This window comes from Cnephaeus nilssonii (genome assembly GCF_951640355.1).
Source record: "Cnephaeus nilssonii genome assembly, chromosome: 16".
In the NCBI taxonomy this organism is placed as follows: Eukaryota; Metazoa; Chordata; class Mammalia; order Chiroptera; family Vespertilionidae; genus Cnephaeus; species Cnephaeus nilssonii.
The window spans coordinates 30458395-30479095 of record NC_137087.1 but is presented as its reverse complement, the minus strand read 5'-3'; the positions used below and the strand labels follow the sequence as shown (position 1 = coordinate 30479095).

General features: G+C 40.7%; 1 protein-coding gene across 1 annotated transcript; it reads right to left on the bottom strand.

The window, feature by feature from the left end:
• Nucleotides 1–2601: 2601 nt before the first annotated feature.
• LOC307112540 (serine/threonine-protein kinase MARK2-like) lies at nt 2602–19803 on the bottom strand (the record flags this gene model as incomplete). The annotated part of the gene is made up of 2 exons (XM_079793261.1): nt 2602–2655; nt 18805–19803. 2 exons carry the CDS (start codon nt 19801–19803, stop codon nt 2602–2604), a joined length of 1053 nt encoding a protein of 350 aa, XP_079649387.1.
• Nucleotides 19804–20701: the final 898 nt, after the last annotated feature.

Below are 20701 nucleotides of genomic sequence, written 5' to 3'. Positions count from 1 at the left end.
CCAACCTGCACCCTCTCGCAATCCAGGACCCTTCAGGGGATGTCCAACTGCTGGTTTAGGCCCGATCCCGCAGGGATCCCTGGGGGATCGGGCCTAAACTGGTAGTCGGACATTCTTCTAGTAATCTGGGACCACTAGCATCTAACCGCTCACCTGCCTGCCTGCTTCATCACTCCTAACCTCTCACCTGACTGCCTGATCACCCCTAATCAATCGCCTTCCTGCCTCATCGCCCCTAACCACTCGCCTGCCTGCCTGATCACTCCTTAATGCTTGCCTGCCTGTCTGATTGCCCCTAACTGCCTCTGCCTCAGCCCCGCCACAGTGGCTTCATCTGGTTGGACACTTGGAATGATATTTGGAAGGTCGTTTAGCTGTCTGGTCTAATTAGCATATGATGCTTTTATTATTATATATATAAATGCAAACTGAGAATTTACTGCATCTTTCAAGCAGATTTCCTTTCAGAGTACTAACTAGTTAGTCTAATGTTTTTCAAAGTCACATTTTGAATTAAAAGGATGAATCTTAAATTTCAGTCATTTATCTAACTCACAATGTTTTCTGATTTCTACATTTGGAATATTTTGCAGAGGATGGGATACAAGCTATTGGAAATCAGAAAACCAGAGCTACACTGTAGCTTCATCATTCATCTGCTCTAGGACATAGAACAGCACCAACACTGTGAACAGAGTCCTTCACGTTTGAAAGGAAGATATTAGCACCTGGCCTGAATGCATTGCTATTTTGTTGTGAACATCAATTATGATAATTTAGGCAAGTCATACATACTGTAAAACATTAAGTCTTACACAAATATTAGCTAAGAAGATAGTTACAGCAGTAGGGAATGAAAGCCAGGGACCTCTTTCAATTTTAATTTCAAGCCAACATGTTCTGATTCTACCTTTCATGGCATTATTTATGTTACAAATAGATGAATTGCTTTAGAAGCTTTCAGATAGCCAGATTTCTTGAGTATTTTAAAGGTTAACATGAACTCTAGCAATTTTTACTTCAGTAATGTTAATTGGTAAAGTATTCTCCAGATTAAAAATATTTATGTTTTTTAATTCCATCATTACCAAGATTTGGACATAAGCCACACAAATGAAAGTTTATTTCTTAAACCAATATTCTTGTTTCAAAATAGGCCATTTGATTATAACAATATCACACTGATTTGTAGAAGAAAAGTGCTAACAATGTAGTTTGTGGGAATAATATGAAGTGCAATTGTCAATCAAAATCTTTTATGTACATAATTGCATGTGTGTTGTAACTATGTAATGAAATAAAATTTATTTTCCTCAGGGTTTTTCAGCTTATTTCAATTATGACATGGTTATTTCCAATTCATAATTTGTAACTTTAAAGAAATTTTCTATACATTTTTATGCCTCAATAAAATATTCTGCACATCTTTAATTAATACATTACTTTCCAAAACTCAATTTTATTAATATAAATTAAACAATTAATATAAATTAAATATGTATCCTTCCAGAGTATCACAGTGAGCATCTTCTGATAATATTTTATTTATTACTGTATTACTTAATTTTTGTATTATTATATTTTATTGTTTAATATATGTTATCTATGGACAGCCAGATAAATTGAAACAATGTATTGTCAAAATTTATTTATTTAAAATATTCAGAGTCCTGATGTTCCTTTGAAACACATTTATTTAACATTTTCTTAGAACCAAGTAGTTCTTTTTTATATATTAACAATAAGTAGTAAGTGATCTCAAGTGTAAAGTATATTCTATATTTTCTGATTTAAAATGTGGTATCATACTGAATAATGAAGCAAGCCAATGCTTGCTCGCCAACTCAACGTCATACTGCTTGAGAAAACAACTTTGTTGTCAAAATGGCTATTTTGAAAATGAATAGAAATTCGGAATTTACTAATAAAATGATAAATAAGAAACATAGAGCAGGCTTTTTTAATACTGTTAGTCATTATCTATATTTTATAGTTCTCTTAAAATTCTATAAACAGCTCTGCTATCCTGTAAAAAATCCACTTTGGTGTGTATTTGAGAATATTCAAATACACAACATGTTAGAACACCTTGTTTTTTGTTTGTTTTTTAACCTAAAGCTCGAAGAAAATATCAAATTATTCCCTCAATTTTCTTTCACATACAATCGGTAATATTGTATTGTGGCTTCTTAAGCATACCTATAAAGCTAGTTTATTATAGCAACTTTGCTTCATTTCATGTCTAAACACATATCTTTAAATGATATCAGATTAATAATGGGTGTTAGGAAACATTGAACAGGAAACCAAAACAATAAAATTAAAATAACACCAACAATAAACAAAAAAAATCAACCTTAGTTTTGCTTTTAACTTTAAACAAAGGACAGGATAAGTTACTGGAACAAATGAGGACTTTTGGTCACATGGATTTGAGTACCAAGTTGAGTTCTAGTTTTAATCAGCTTTGTAAATTTTCAAGTTCCATAAGTTTCCTCCTTGGGTTTCTTCTATAATTTAGGAGCAAAATAATCTACAATGAAAGGTATGTGAAATTCCCAGGATTAAATGAGATAAGGCATGTGAAAGCATCTAACATTGTTATCCTGGAACATTGTTGGTGCCCAATAAAGATTGTTTCCTTCCTTCATCTTCCTATAATGAAAATGCAAAACAATGGCATTTTTGGAGCTTACGTTTCACAACTGTTATTTTTCTGATGGTCTCCCTGCCTTAAATTTTATCTCTCAGAATAATCTTGATTTATGTCTGTCAATTGTCTTTTTACTAAAACCATTCCAGCATTCAAGATCCTCTCAGTCTGGTCCTTTCCTAAAATCTTAACAAGAGTTAGATATTTATATAAGTGCTGCATTAGTTCCCTAGGGCTGTCAGAACAAATTCCACAAACTGGGTAGCTACAAAGAGCAATAATGTATTGTCTCATAGTTCTGGATGTTAGAGGCCTGAAATCAAGGTTTTAGCAGAGCCATGTTCCCAGTGAAAACAATAGGAGAGAATTATTTCTTGCCTTTGATTGCTTATTGAATCCTTCTCTGGCCTGCATACACTATAGCAACAGATTCTTATTTAATCTTTCTCATTTGTTATTACCTCCCATTTACCCATTTAAAGGACCAAATCTGAATACATGGATTAGATTACATAATTTTCCTGTTCAAAGCATACATGTAAATAAAAATACACATAAAATAGAAAATAAACTGGGATACAATAAAACAGTAATAATGTTGGCTGTTTCTCAGTGATAAATAATGGATGATTTTAATTTTTCTATATGAATATTATCTATTATAAATGCCCTGTATGCATTTGTTACTTTTAAATTCATAAATTAATGAAATAATGAAAACCAATATAAATATTTCTATACTAAAGCTGAAGATGCAATATGATCGGTAGTCTAATGTAATGAAACATTTTTTTCTTTAATTAAAGAACCCCTAAGAGAAATCCCATCAATTCTGCCCTTTCCTACTCCACATCACAAGAAGAATGCTTTACATATTTTCTCTCTGGCACATATGTACACTGACAACAGAATCAGACACCTAATAATGGCACTAGAAAGACAAGTTGGCTTTTCAATTTGCTCCCCCTTTCTTCTTTTTTAGCAGGTTTTACAGTACAAACGAATACTAGTAGAAGGCAGGCTACCACTAACCTGAGGGGGCATTCTCAGTGTCATTTAAAGTGATGACTAAGCATCACTCTAGATGACTGGAAATGTCCCAAGACAATTATGGACTGGAATTTCTTGAGCAAGGACAACTAAATATATTTGCTTCTACAATTATATGAATTTGCAATAAATATAAATTTACTTTAAAATGTATTTGGCGCAGAAGGGGACTAATTTCATGACTAGAATAATGGACTATTTTCATTGAATACTATAATGAAATTCCTCTTAGAAAATTATTTTTTAAGCTTTAAATAGTCAATTTATTTGAAAATTATAAATGGAAATCATCAGAATCATTATCATTATTCTGGATTAATTCCTTGCCAGGGAATATAATACTTGATTTTTTTAAAGTAAATAAACATATTTTAGAGCAGTTTTAGGTTCACAGCAAAATTCAATAGAAAATATGTAGAAATTTCATATATACCCTCTGTCCTGAGACATGGATGGCCTTCTGTTGTCAACATCCACCATCAGAGTGGTGGATTGGTTAAAACTGATGAACCTACATTGACACATCATTATTACTGAGTGTCCATTATGAATTGTTTCCTTTTATTTTTCTATTTTATGTAATATTGATATTATATTTTACTTATATGTTTGGAAGATTTCATTTGTGAAAAAATATTTACCTAAAGTTTATTATTGTGGAAAGGGTTTTAACAATAGATTAAATTTCTTTAATGGTGCTGGACTATATATGTCTCCTGTAAATTTTGGTAAGTTTTCCTCCCAAAGGTATTTTTCTATTTAAGTATTCAAATTAATTGGCAGAATATTGTTCATAATATTATCTTCTTAATACATGCAGATTCCTGAAGTTTAAGTACCTGACATTAAACTTTTGGTCGCTGAGGCATCCATTTCAAAAGACATCCATTTTAGTAAACATATTGCCAGCTGTATGGCGCAGCCACTAGAAAAACAACCAGATAAAGAATTAGCTGTTCCTACTCAGGAAGTTCCCCTTTCAGAAAACCTGGGTGACCTAGCTAACTGACCACTTGAGTGATCCTACCTCTACACTCCCATGCCCTAATTCCTGCTCTTATGTATCCAATCAGCTAACGATGAATGAACACATGAAACCCGAGATACCCCACCAATCAATGAACCCTACTAAAGGCAGAGCTACAGTCTTCTCTGCCTCTGCCTCTCTCTCTCTCTCTCTCTCTCTCTCTCTCTCTCCCCCTCCCTCCCTCCCTACCTCCCTCCCTCCCTCCCTCCCTCTGTGACCTCCCTTGTGGCTCCTCCACATGCCATGTACTATCTAGGACCTATGAGTAATAAATCTTGTTCCTCCAAGTTCCATGATGATTTTTTCAAACGTGCATCTTGCCATCATAATAAGAACCAAGAGGGCCCAATGTCTGTGGGGCTTGCTAGGAGTAAAACAGGCTGGGACGTGCCTCAGCATTCCTAGCCAAGAGGATCACCATCAATAGGCTGGGACTGACATAACAGATGTATAGTGATATCTTCATTCCTGACAATGGCAATTTCCGTTTCCTCCCATTTTTACTTTTCTTACTGGAAGTTTATCAATTTTATGAATCTTATAACAAAAATGTCTGGTATGATGTTACCTATTTAATGGTGTGTGTTTTTCTACTTCATTAATTTCTACTCATTTTTATTATTTTCTTATGTTGAGGGATTGATTTTTATCCTTTTCCTACACTCTTAAGATATAATATTAAATCACTGATTATCAGCTCAACATATATTTATTTCCTAATATATTAATTTAAGGTTATATACTTCCATATTACTGTGATTTAGCTACATCCTTCAAGTTTTGACATGCCAGATATGCATTATCATTCAGTTCAATAGGATTTATATTTCCCTGTATGCATTCTTCCTTATGCCTTTGATTACTTATTAGCACATTGCTTAATTTCCAAGTGGTTGTTTTTTAGTTACATGTTAGTGTTGTTTTCTGTCTTATTTCGGTAGTGATTATAGAACATACTTGGAATGACTTTACTTTTTTTTTTTAAATATATTTTATTGATTTTTTTTACAGAGAGGAAGGGAGAGGAATAGAGAGCCAGAAACATCGATAAGAGAGAAACATCGATCAGCCGCCTCCTGCACACCCCCCACTGGGGATGTGCCCGCAACCAAGGTACATGCCCTTGACCATAATCGAACCTTGGACCCTTCAGTCCGCAGGCCGACGCTCTATCCACTGAGCCAAACCGGTTTCGGCTACTTTTTGAAACTTGATGACATGCTCTGAGGCTCAAGTTAGAGTTATTATCAGTTAACGTTCATAAACAATAGAGAAAATGTGCATTCTGCCATCATCTATTTAAAACCAACCAGTTTTATGGGTGTGCAGAACATGGGTCCCCCATATTAGAATGGTCCCACACACAGTTGAATACTCTGTTGTTACCATCTTGAAATTCCTAGCCACTTTGAACAATGGGCCCTGCATTTTCATCTTGCACTGGGCCCCACACACTATGTATCCAGTCCTGAAATTAGTTATGTTTACTAACAGGGTTGTTTTGACTTTTTATAACCATGCAGTATAAGCAAAAAAATCCCAGAGGATTCAGAAAATATCTTCTTTCTCCAGTGAGGTTTCACCAATTTCTCCACTAGACAAAGAATCAGGGATAATCTCATTTAGCTCCCTTGGAATTGAGGTCAGATAAGGTTGGGTTGCCTATGTTTCTAGTGAGTCTACATTGTATGATGGAACATTAATATTTTCATGATGCTCCTCATACCAGTATTTATAACAACTTTTTCTATCTTATATTCCACTATACAAAAGTCAAATAATAGAAATGATCCCTCACTTTATGGCGTTTTAGTTGATTATATAGTAATTCCTAAGATAACGGTTTAGTATATCCTCTTTTGGGGTCTAGAAATTATGTTTTGTTCTTGCGTCTTAGGTTATCTTTAATCCTTCTCTGCATGCCAGTTCCACCCTCTCCTTTGGAATTAGACACCTTTCCTTCAAATAAGCAGCCATCCCTTCTATTTTTTTCTTCATTTCATCTTGTCAAAATTAATCCCCAAAACCAATTCTTAACACAATCAGAATTTACAGAACTATAAATTCCCCCAAATGTACAAATTAACAAAAACAAAAATGTCAGAGCAGTATAACTCTAATTAACCGCATTGTTTTAGCAGGAAAAGTGGCTTTTTCATGTTAGAAATAGAGCATTGACTTAAGTTCAGAGCAGAGTGCTGTTGAGCCAGGTCCTGCAGTACAATCAATCTAGTTTCCTATTTTGACTTTAATTATTCTATTACAGGTAATATATAACTGCATTGTAAGTTATGAAATTACTGCTGTTAAGGCTTCCTATTTAATGAAATCCTCTTAAGAGACAACTATTGGTTCTTTTAGGATGTGCCATTTAATAACTTTAAGGCATCCAGTTCACTAAAGCTAAAATTTCAATTAAATCACATTTAAATTGGTATCTACTTCAATTATTTTTACAATACTATTCACTGAATATTTATTAAGGCTTCATAGTAGGTATTTGAAATTTGGTACATGGAATATGTGAGCAGATCCAAGAAATAGCATTATAAAAGTGTCAACACGATACACCTCATTGTTTTTATTTGACTTCCTGCACTAAAGTAGATTCTGTGGCAAAATAATTTCTCCAACTCTCTGCTATTTAAAGCAGGAAAAGGTTTTGTTTGCATACTGTCAAAGATAAAGCGGATACTACAGTAGTTTAAAGTGGTAAGAAAATGGGGATTTATAATACACTATTACAATAGGGAAAAGAGACCAGTATGAACAGAACTGAACTAGGATTTGGACAGCGGTGACTGGCATTTTAAGGGAGGAATGAAAGAATAGAGAGGGTGGTGACAGGGAGCTCAACAGAGTTAGGGAAGTGAAAAATTACACAAAACAGGTGGGGAGGCAGGTTGGTCTATGTGAAACCCATCTGTGTTTGCTAACTAGTGGTTATAGAAATTAGGCTCCCCCTCAACCCCCACCCCAGGAGACAGGGAGACAGGCCCTATCTTCAGATGCTGGCTGAAACAAACAGTAGATTCTTTCCACAGCCTTGAGTTTTCTCAGGCAGGCGTGGTAAGAAGGGCTAGGATCATCCTAGGAAAGTGGCCTTTTACTCTCAGAAACTGTTACTGTTTTCTCGTGCCTTTATATGTCCAAAGTTGAGGCCTAGTTGAGAAAAAGATTCAAAGGACACTGGCTAGAATTTGGTAAAAGAGAGAATCTTTGTTAATCTATAATAATAAAATCATAATATGCTAATTAGACCGGAAAGCTGAATGACCTTCTTGACGTCATTCCAGAAATCCTTCTGGACAAAGCCGCGGCGGCGGGGGCCAAGGCAGAGGCGGTTATGGGTGATCAGGCAGGTAGGCGAGTGGTTAGGGGCGATCAGGCAGGCAGGTGAGCAGTTGGGGGGGGCGATCAGGAAGGCAGGCAGATGAGTAGTTAGGAGTTAGCGGTCCCGGATTGCGAGAGGGATGTCTAACTGCCAGTTTAGGCCTTCAGGATTCGGGCCTAAACTGGCAGTTGGACATCCCCCTAAGCCTGGCTGGCTGCTTCTTTCCTCACCACCCATGTGCCCTCATGGTGCGGTTCCCCACACCCCCGCCTCCCTGCCTCCTCCATCCCTTGTTCCCTCAGCACCCCCACCACCACCGCTGGTCGCCCACCATGTTCCACACCGCCCCCTGGTGGTCAGCACACATCATAGCGATCAAACTCCCATTCTCCTGGTCGAACTCCCAAGGGGACACTTTGCATATTAGCCTTATATATATATAGATTATTTAAATAGAAGGCAGATACTATGTATTTGAAACAAGTAAAAGTTAAGAGTAATATATGTTGAATTTCTAGCAGTTTAGCTTCCTGTAAAATAGTTTAACATAGTGCCAGAGCACGCAGCAGGAGCCCCACATGAGCTCTGGTGCTCTGAGTTGTTCTGAGTGGCTATAAATCCATGTATTCTAAATTCTCCCATTCAACTACACCAGGACTGGTTCCTTCTGTACTACTGAACCCTGACCACTGTACTAACTGTTGGGAACTTACTCCAAGTTCCTCTTTTATCCTCTGTTCACTAGTAATGGGTGTTGGGTCCAAGCCCCTCTGCCTGGGGCTGGACCTCCTAGGACACCAGGTCTTAGATGGAGAAGCCATGAGAGGTTGTGGGTATATAAGAATGAGTCTTTATTTCTGAAGCTGGTGGCCGTGTAGCCATCAGACAAGTCCATACAGGCAGGCAGCCGGACACCAGCTGGTGATGGTAGATCTTGCCCATAAAGCAGCATGAGCCTCTGTGCCCACAGCTATTATCTGAGCAGCCGCATGCTGCCTCCTAGACTCACCGCCTCACATCACAGAAGAACCTGAGCTCTCCTGCCCCGCTGCTCTCTTTCTCCATACTCCAGCAGACTTCTTCTCACTCCAGCCTCAGCAGACTAGCTGGTCAGTAACCTACGTTTACACTATTTAGGAAAAGAAGGCTTCATGCCAATAGTTACATCAATCATATCAGCTACTGAAGGGTACAGTGTACCATGTGTCCTTGCATCTGCTCATGGTTCTTGGCCTGATTAGGATTCCCAGGCTCAGAGTACTTGAACATCCCATTTATGCACAAGCCCAGAGTGGCCTTTGGTCATTTTAGTGTATTGAAAAATAAGGACTTTGTGCTTCCATCAGCCTTGACTATCTGGGGACCTTGCATGGTTCCCACACATAGTTTCAAACTATGGAAAGTCTGCAAATTCAGTTCATTTTAGTCTGAACATCGGTAGATCACATGGTATTTGTAAGTCTGAAATGAAATCTGATTCTTTTCTCCATTCCTCTAGTTATTCCTTAATGTACCTGAACTGAAATAGAAGCAATACCTCTATCATCATTTTGTTATTGTTCAAAAATACATGTGGCATACTTTTAAAATACCTTCTCTCAATATCAATTAAACCTTATGTTCTCCTCTTTTCAGATAGACATCTGACAATTTCACAGCCAAAAAGGAACCCCAGAATGCTAGGTTCTCAATTGTTAGGTTACATTTTTAAGCAATATTAGGGGAAAGTGATAGATGGCACAGAATAGAGGTGTTGGTCTCCATCATTTCAGTGGACAAGGTCTACTTGGTTTTAGGCTTTAGGTTAGACTATGGGGACACAAAGGCAAGTGGATTCAAAACCTTGCAGTTCATAAAAAGATAATTTATGATAAAGAATGTAGTGATTTAATGAAACAGAGGTTGTTACCAAGTGGCATAGACATGATGATAAGGTACACTTGGGTTTAACAGACATTTGATTTAAATGTTAAGCAGCTTTGAAGGACAGGCTGAGAATGCCTAAAAACATGGGAAAATGGGGGGTGGTATGAGGAAGAAGTGCATTTCAGATATTTTGCAAGATCTATCCCCGAAGCCTAATTAACACCATTCTTTAGAATGTACAAGAAGATATTATCTACTATTCTCATTTTTGGATCTTCTGTAGAATTCTGAGACAACAAGGAATGTCATACTTGTAGGATTATGAATGGAGCGCTGGGATTGGTTGGGCTTTGCCACTGTTCATAGCCAAAAATTCTTCCGTGAGCAGAGACACTAGAAGAGAAACATGATGACCACTCTTTCTCTGTCTCTGCAGTTCCAACTTTCTCTTCTAATTGTAAGCAATGGTTTTTGTTTAAATAACTGCTAGTATAGAGCATATATTTGAGAGGGTATTTCTTTTTGAACTTAAGAAGTGTATAGTGACTAGAATAGGGATGTGTTCTGCAAAAACATCAGGGGTGTGCTTGGCAAAAGAATTAAAGCACCCAATATGATTTTTAAAATAATTAAATTAAAATCTACAAAATGAAAAGAGGAAGGAACCAAGAATATAACTTTGATGAGTTTATACTTTATAGTTATTTTTAATATTTAGATAAAGGTAAAGACATAAAAGATAAAGAGAAGCTGACAATTCTCTTTCTTTAATGCATTTATATATGTGTGTGCAAATGTGTATGTAGGTTCTTCAGAATAATCTTAAAAATAGTCATGATCCACAATGAAGTGTGTTCTGAAGAAAGTAAAATGAGTTATAATTTGTGAGTAGAATTTTCAAAGAGCTTAAAATTATAAAGAGCAATTTAAATGAACATTTCTATTTGCTACTTGACAATATTGGCAGTGTTCCCATAAACACTGAAACCACCACACTTTTTTGAGGAGCCCTTTAATAGCCTTACTTTTATTCACCTTGGATTCAAAGATATGGCTGATGAAAATAGAATTGATATAACCTCTCCTATATGGGTTTGTGTTTTTGAGTGCTGGTGACACTGTGATGATACATAGCACTAATAATTGATTAAAGTGACTTCTCTCCTCGCCCCAGTGCTCACTGATATGTTGCACTTAGCAATATATTATTAAAGCCCCATTCATTGTACTGATGATGCACTGGGACAGAATGTCACTAGAGAGTCCTTCTTGAGTGATAGATTTCTCCTTCAAGGGTTGTCAATGTCTTAAGTATGCACATTCAAGGCCAGTCTATATGCCTATTTAAAGAGTAAAATCAACTTAAAAAATCTTAATATTTCAAAGGTTGCAATGGGTGTATTATGGCTGGAAGCCAGGCAATCCAAGCTCATAAATAATGCATTCTGGTTGCTCTGTATATGTATGAAAAGGGGAGCTTTCCTCTGGAGAAAAGAAACTTATGGTAAAAGGCAGACACTCTGAAGGATGGTTTACAAAATGAAGTGTGATTATGGGCTGTAAGATTTCTGGAAAAAGTTCATGTGAAGTTTAAAAGAAAAAGAAAAAAAAGGTCCATTAGATGATAGCATCAACAATGAAGTAGAAATGATAAAGCCAGTGGTTTTAATCCCATATATTTAAATGCCTGACTGTGAACAGCACAGTAAAAATGAAGACAAATGAGTCTCAGAGACCTGTCTGATATCCAAAGAGGTAAATACATAATATTTGCCTGCACACTATAAGGAATGGTGCTAGAACTACTCCAGGAGACTTGCCAAGGAGTAGACTAAATTAATCATTTCAACATACATCTTTTTCAGTTCCTCACTTTTCAATGTGGTGACTAAAAGCTAAATCCTCTCTAATAATAGAGTAATATGCAAATAACCATCACTCCGCTACGCGCACGATTGGGCAGCGGGAGGCTGGGGGGCGGGACTCAGCCTATCCAGCCATTGATCTCAAAGGCCGGATCCGTCGCCACTGAGGGGAGACCCCTCAGCGTTTGCGGGTCAGAGCGGTGGCAGCGGTGGTGGCGCCCCCCCGGACCCGCCATGCTGAGGGGTCTCTCCAGCGGCGGTGGCAGCGGCAGCGCCCAGACCTGCCCCCGCCCCCATCAGCGTTCGCAGGTCTGGGGGCGCCACCACCGCCGCCACCGCTCTGACCCGCAAACGCTGAGTGGTCTCTCCACCACCTGGACCCGCCTCCATGCTCCTGCACTGGGGGAGGGCCTGGTCAGCAGCCGCCGAGGCTGCTTCAAGGGCCAAAGAGGGAGGCAGGGCCAGACCCCAGCGGCCTCAGCTGCTGTGGGGCCCGGGGAGCCAGGCAGGGCTGGACAGGCAACCTCAGGGTGGGCCTGGGGGTGGGTCCAGCGGCGCAGCTTGACAGCAGACAGCAGGGCCTGCTTGGCCGTATCTGCCGGCGACCCACAACAGGCAAGTGGGCCTGCAGGCAGCACCCAGCAGGGCCTGCTTGGCTGTTGCCACGGCGACCCGGGAGCAGACAAGCACAGCTGCAGGCAGCACCCAGCTTGCCCATTGCTATGGTATGGGCAGGCAAGCCCCACAGAGAGCAGAGAACCACAGGGAGCGGGCCTAAGCCGTCAGCAGGACATGCCCTGAGGGCTCTCGGATATGCCCTGAGGGCTCTCACATCGAGTCTACCATGCAGCCGGGCCCACGGCGGCTTCCACGGCTGGTGGACTCCCCTGCGGCTCCTGCGGAAAAGTCCTAACGGGCAAGCGAGCAGACAAACGGGTCAGAGGCACCCCCGGCCATGTAGAACCCCAAGGCTCCTGTGGACGGGGCCATGGGCGCTCCCACGAGCGAGCAGAGCAAGCAAGGCAGAACCACGAGGTCAGCGGAGAGCGGGCTGAAGGGTCCCGGGTCAAGGGAATGTACCTTGGTTGCGGGCACATACCGTCCCCCCCGCCCCCCATGCATGAGTTTCATGCACCGGGCCTCTAGTATTCTTATAAAATAGAGAATAGGATTTATAAAATAACTCCTCTGGTTGTTTACAGCTAGCTACATGAGGAAAAAAATTAAAACTTTTCTTGTCTTAAATATCAAAATTATTCCAAATAATATGTGGCCCAAATTGATATAGGTTTAAGAATTCAAAAAGATAATGATTTATTTAAATATATTTTATTTTGTTATTACATCTTTTAAGTCAGTTCAAGTTTGGTAAGTATACATCAGGAATTCAACTGCATATCAACACCTCCAAAGAAATAGCGGGAATTGATGTTGGAGTCTCTAAAACCACTTTGTGCACACTTGACTGGGCGTATAAGACGACCCCCAACTTTTCCAGTTAAAATCTAGAGTTTGGGATATACTCGCCATATAAGACTACTCCTCTTTCAACGCACACCAAATAAAAATTTAAAAAACATCAGATTTGATTTCAATATGGTAATTTTAATTCAAATGCTTATGACATGCAGGTACTTAGCAGGAAAACTGTCACTTATAAACATAAGGCTGTTTGTCATCAAACATGTAAACATAAAACAGTGCAAGTGGATTGAACTTTTCCTAATTCACTCTAAAGCTGAAAGGAAGGATAAGACAATAAACCCATGGGAGCTGCCATGCTGTTTGTTTTCTAAGCTGTCAACCAAACTGGAACTGATGATGATAGGAGGAAGATAACAAACAATAGAGAGAGAGCAAGTGCCTGGAAGTCCCTGGTTCATTACAGTCCTCAGGAGCGAGATCTGAGAGGCAGAGAAGGAGGTATGGTAATAGGATACAAGGGCAGGCCAGAGGGGTGAAAGAGGCGTGTTTTTCTGGGCACAGCTCTATCTCTTTTTTCCATACCCCAGGCATCCCGGATGCCTGCAGCTTGCTCCGCCCTTCACTTACACCTTCCAGGTGAGGCGCCCCCTCACTTTGTCATCGGGACCAAGTTAAGTCACTTCTTTCCACGAATCCTGGTGAGTGGATTTTCTTCTATCGTACTTGTACAGCGCCGCTCTTGCTGCTTTCATAAGGTCGCCACATATGGTGGGGGGAGCTCAAAAACGACCGCGGCCACATCCCGCATCCCCCAGTATGCAACGAGCACCCAGCCGCACTCCAATCATTTCAGTGGAGCTGGACGGAGACCGTATGCGGTACAAAAAGGAGCCGACCTGAGACACTTGTGGAGTCTGGCCGTTTTTGAGCTCCCCCCACCGTATGCAGTGACTGCAGATTCTCCAGTCCAGCTCAGAAGTTTCAGCACCCGCCCTATAAGACGACATCAGGCGTATAAGACGACCCCCGACTTTTGAGAAGATTTTCCTGGGTTTAAAAATTCGTCTTATACGCCGGAAAATATGGTAATTATTTATGTTTGGAGTCCGTCAGAAATGGGAGTTTTTGGTAAATAGTTGTTATAATCCTGGAGTGAGGTCATGATTCCTCTGAATCTTGGAAAAGATACTTAAAACTGACTAAAGAGGAACAATTAAAATTCTTGGAAAATACAAATAATTGAAATTGACTAAACCCAATGGAGTAATACATAAGGAACAAATTCAAAATGCTGTCAAAGAATTGTTTTTTGAAAGAGATTTTAAGCCCAGGGTTTTATTCCAAGTAACTTTTTCAAAGTTTTAATAAAAATTCCCATTGTATATAAACTGTTGTAAAACAAAGGAAGAAAACCATTGCGATTGTTTTTCAAGGCCAGCCTATTCCTGATACCAAAATGTAACAAAAATGATATTGAAGGGGAAAAAAACACACACCCTACAAATCAATCTCACTCATAGTGAGAAGTAATGATTCTAAATAAAATCTATTAAGTCATTATATCTAGTGGTGCATTAAAGAGTGATGCACCATGAACAAATAGTTTATTAAACCAATTAAAAATGTTTTACCCCAGGAAATCTAGTATAATATGTAAAAGAAGAAAAAATATGAGAATTTCTACAGATTTTCAAAAGCTAAAAGTGAATATTCATTAATAATTCTTGAAATCATAGATTCCAAAAGAAGGAGTTTCCCTTAATTTGATATGGAAAAACCTAACTCAAACCAAGAGACAATGCTATTTGTGAAGGTAAAATGAGAAGGACATTCTTATTAAAGTTAGGAATAAGGGAGAAGATTTACTAACACCACTGATATTTAATATTGTTCTGGAAATTCTGACAAATGAAATTGCTATAAAGAATAAGGAACATAAGTAGTATCATTATATGCACATTACAGAAATGTCCATCAAGAACAAATAATCAAGTTCAAAATGTACATTAAACAAAATTATACTTATAATAGAAATATACTTAGAATCTATACAGCAAAAAAGAAGATATTCACAATAATGATAAAATATAAACTACCTAAAGGTAAATATGCAAAGTAATTTCAATCTATTTGAAGGAAAAAAACCTATAAAATTTCACTGAGTGCTATAAAATAAATGAGGATAAATGGATGTAATACTACAAAATTTCAATTTCCTTAAATTAACTTTTAAGTTTAACGTAATTACAAAAGAGTACAGATTATAATGCTCATATTTTACTTTGGAGGCAAGTTTTAACAAAAATGAACCTAAAATTTATCTGTAATAGTAAATGGATAAAAACCACAAGAAATTTTGAAAAACAGAAAGTAAAGGAGGGGAGCATTTGTGTTGTGCAATATTATAATATTTTAATTTTACAATAACAAATGGCTTTATACCTATGTGCAGATTGACAAACAGATCTCTGTAAGGAAATAAAGAGCCCAAAAAGTGTCTTTTAAAAAGGTGGAAATTCAAATCAGTAGGGAAAGGAATTTTTTTTTTTTTTTCATAAAAGGGTTCTCAGAGAGTTAACAATTTGAAAAAAATACTACAAAATAATGAATCTAAATGATACGGAATTTTTGGACTGGAACACAGATTCTTTGTCCGCCGGAATCGAAGAATGAATCCACAGACAGAAAGTGGTATAATAAAGGTGGACATTTATTGAAGAACAAGTACAGACTCCCACATGGGGAGAGGGAAAGAGTCCCATAGAATGGACTCCCACGCAGGGAGGGGGAAAAGGGTCCCACTGGGTTCCTTTCCCTGTGGCTTATAAAGGCTGCCCATCCTGGTGCCTTGATATCCTCTCTGATTGGTCACTATTCCCCTAGACTGGTTACTATAGTAACTCCTGTGCTCAAAGGTTGAACCTCACTTGTGAGGTTCTCTCCCCCACCCCTCCTTCCCTATTGTTTTCCTATTCCCTTTGGGCTTTCTTCTTCTCCTTCTGAATGAAGGGCTTCCTTCTCTTTATTTTGTAAATATAGACCTTTTGCTGTTCCCAGTCTCCTCAGTCTATGGAATATACTTATTGCAGCTTTCCAGCTCCCCTATTCTATGGAAATATACCTTCTGCTGCTCTGCAGCCGTGCTTTCCTCCATGGTCCTCTTAATTTCCTTCTAATATTTCCTAAACCTGTCCTATTTTACCCCCAAAATTCATATTTCATAAATATGACATTACAAGACAGCTAGAGAAAGGTAAATATATGAATCTGAGATAGAAAATAATTTTTGTCTATTATATTGGAAAAGATTGATGGTATTGACTCTAAAAATTTAATAGCTTCTGTATGTAAAAAGATGGTCAAAATTACTTTTTTCAAAACTCCATGCAGGTCCATATTAGCCATACAAACCTGACAAAACTAGCTTAGTGTGTATAGCCCTTGGCCTGGGACATTTGTAGAAAGTTATCAGCAGCACTTGTTTAAAACTGCAACTTCCTGGGACAGCAATAACAATTGGAAACAATAATTTAAAAAATTAAAGCTGAAAAACTTAGCCTGGCTGGGGTGGCCCAGTGGTTGAATGACTGGGAATCTAGATGGTCACATGCCTGTGTGCTACTCAGGAAAGACCAGAGCCGGTCCTAATCTTTCACCTCTGGCTGACCTTGTAGCTCTGCAGCAGCAGTACTAGTAAGTAAAGGCCAAAAAAAAAAAAGAGTTGTTAAGTGCCTGAGAGTTGAAGGTGTGCCTCAACATGCACACAAAGCCTCTCCACAATAGCCAGTGGACTTACTACTTCTAGGCATTTGAGCAATCTTTATCCAGTCACTAGTTGACCAGTTAGCTAACCAAGCTGAGGATCCAGTGACCATACACAAGGAATACAGGCTTTACAGAATTTCTTCATAAAATTCACTAAACAAATAGCAACAAAAAAACTAGCAGTGACAATACACTGTGAGTGATGAAATCTGATTTTCAGAGTTGCCATATTGTATTATTTAAAATGTTCAGTTTCCACAAAAATTTATGAGAGCTAAATGTAAGAGCTAAAACTATTGTTAAAAAAATATAGGCTTAAATATAGGATTAAGCAATGATTTTTTTTTTTTTTTTTGAGGGGGGGAAACCAAATGCTTTAATAAGAAGCCCCACAACATGGGAGCCAAGGAGCAGGGGAGGAAAGGGACCAGGAAAACGTCCAGTCTCTGAGGTTTCAGTCAGGTGGGGGCTGGGAGGTGGACCCACAGCGAGGGCAGCCCCTCCTCTTGACCTCCAGGGGGCGCCACGCAGTCTTCCCAGCTCAGCAGGCATTTTGGGCAAGTTGCTTCTGAAGACCACGGTGCTGCTGGATACAATAAATATTTATTAAATTTAAAAAAAAAAAGAAAACAAAGCAACTAGCAAGATAATATGAATAACATAAATCTGTTATAATAAAAATAATTTAAAAAATGATGTTTGCAGAGCATTGAAAGAAATGTTTGAACATGTGGGCACTAAACTGTTAACAGTGATTGCTTCTAGTGAATGGAATTTCCCCAGCTTTTCACTTTCTGCTTTATAGATATCTACAGCATTTACAGTTTTATAATAGTACACATTGTTTTGGTAACTAATAAAACTTGATATAAAATTAAAAAAACAAACCCTCCTAATGTGAGTCCCGAGCAGAGGACGCCTCCCTCCTCCGCTGGACCAAGTCCTCTCACCTGCACACGCAGCGGGTGTGTCTGGCACCGCTCTCCCGACCTCTGGGTCGTCTCCAGCACCACGCGCCCGGCCTTCCTGGAGCTCCGCACCTTCGAGTTGACTGTGTGGCCCTTGCCTTGGTCCACAATTTTAAAAACTACAGTGGACGGACTTTCTTCTTTTTAAAACGAATCTTGATTTTGGGTAACCGGCAGCATGTGAATCTTAAGAAGGCTCGGAAGGCCCTTCTAGCCAACCCTGGCCGGCCCTGGCTGTTGGCAGAGGGAGGGGCTGGGGTGCCACCCTCAGGCTGCCCAGCTCGGAGGCGGCTTTCACGGGTGGATCCCTCTGGGGCTCCACCCCTGATGGTGATGCTGCTGCTGCTGCTGCTGCTGCTGCTGCTGCTGCTGCTGCTGTGGGTGGTGGGGGAGCCCCCAGGGCCGAGCTGGAGGTCTGGGCTGGGGGTACCTGTCCTGAACTCGATGGACTCCAATGGGGGAGGCGTGGTCATGGATTCCAGGCTGGGTGGGGGCCCGGTCACGTTCAAGCACAGGTAGTGTGGGGGCATGGAAGGTTCTTCAGCCCCCCCATCAGATGGCTGAGCCGCCTCTTCAGTCCCCCCATCAGATGGCTGAGACACCTCTTCAGCCCCCCCATCATATGGCTGAGACCCCTCTTCAGCCCCCCCATCAGATGGCTGAGACACCTCTTCAGTCCCCCCATCAGATGGCTGAGACGCCTCTCCAGTCCCCCCATCAGATGGCTGAGACGCGTCTTCAGCCCCCCCATCAGATGGCTGAGACGCCTCTCCAGTCCCCCCATCAGATGGGGGAGCCGCCTCGTAGCTTGAGGAAAGGTCACTGCTGTCAGGGGAGCGGTAGGGCCTTACCTTCACCCTGAGGCCTGGCATCCTGGTTTCCATCTGCTTCAGGATCCGGTAGGTTCCCATGACCCGGTCAAATCTCCGCTCCCTCGCAGACCGCTCTATCTGGTCCGGCTCGAAGCCGAGGCTCTGCATGGTTTCTAGGACCTGGGGGTCCAGGTCCCCCCCGGGCGGCTCGCTGTAGGGCCGCAGCTCCTCCCGGCCCACGCTGAGCCAGGGGTGCTGCATGACCTCGTCCAGGGTGGGTCTCTGGCTGGGGTCGACAGTCAGCAACATTCTAAGAAAGTGTTTCCCTTTCCTCGTCATGAAGGGGGGGACCTCGAACTGCCCGGCCAGGACCTGGTCCCTCATCTTCGCGAGGCTGTCCGCGTGGAAGGGCACCGTCCCGGTCACGGTCCTGTACAGGGTCACCCCCAGGCTCCAGACGTCCGCTCTCCGGCCGTCGTACGGCTCCCGCTGCAGCAGCTCCGGGGCCAGGTAGTGGAAGGTGCCGCAGAAGGTGCTCAGTTTGCAGTCGTCACTCACCTTCCGGCTGAACCCGAAGTCGGCCAGCTTCCAGGTCCCGTCCTCATCCAGCAGGATGTTGTCCGGCTTCAGGTCCCGGTGGGCGATGCCCCGCTGGTGGCAGTACCGGAGCGCCGACACCACCTGCCGGAACGCGGCGCGGGCTTGGCGCTCGCTCAGGGGGCCGTGGTTCTCCAAGTGCTCACGCAGGTCCCCTCCCCTCACGTGCTCCATAACCAGATAAAGTTTGTCTGGGGTGGTAATCACCTCAAATAACTTTGTGATATTTGGGTGATTTAGGTTCTGAAGAGAATAGACTTCTCGATGGTATCTAGGGAAGCCCTTCAGACTAATGGCTTTCACAACCACCTCTGTCCCAGTGAGCTCGTGCCAGGCCAAATACACCTTGGCACAGGCTCCCTGGCCAATGCTGTCCTGGAGAACATAGTCTCCAATACAGCGGCCCTGGATGGCAGAGGGGGCTGCAAAGTCATTAGACATCGCAACACCAAAAGAACAAAACACAAATGAGAAAAAAAAGGCAAAAACCAACTAGGGAGTCCTAGTCCACAGGTCACCACAATCAGCTTCCTGGGCTATAACGGACAAAATCCTCAGCCCAGTCAGCGCCTTTTTATAGGAGTGGTTTGCAATTCCATCACAATGCCCCCTTATGAGGTCCGAACAAGAAATGGACCAATCCCAGCTGGGGAGTGGTTTGCAATTCCATCACAATGGCACCTTATGAGGTCAGAGCAAGAAATGGACCAATCCCAGCTGGGGAGTGGTTTGCAATTCCATCACAATGGCACCTTATGAGGTCAGAGCAAGAAATGGACCAATCCTAGCAGGGGATAAACCATAGTGGTTTTCTCCCTTTTTGGTCTCATGACCCTTATACTCTGGGAAAAACAAAAAGACACATTTTTTTTTATTTGGGATATTATATTGATATTTATTTTATTAGAAATAAAAATCTATAAGATGTGTGTGTGTGTGTGTGCGCGCGCGCGCACACACACACACACACACACAGAAAAGTCTGACTTATTCTCATACTCTAGTTCTCAGTTCAGATATCATCTGCTTAATTCTAAGTTCAGATATCCCTGATCCATCCATCCCTACCTACCTCACTCAGGCCATCACGTTTGTCATCTTCACAGCACCTACCACAGTGAGGCTGAGTCTTGTTTACTGTCTGTCTTTCCCATGAAGGAAGGGGCAGGACTATAGTGTTCCCTGAGTCTAGCAGTGAGTGGCAACAAAATAAGTGTTTAATAAATGTTTGTTCACTGGATTAACAGAAGAGTTTGTGGTAACAAAATATGACCAACTATTAATCAAAGTGATTCTAAAAAACAGTCATGTTCTGTCCTCACTCAGCTTTGGGGGCAGA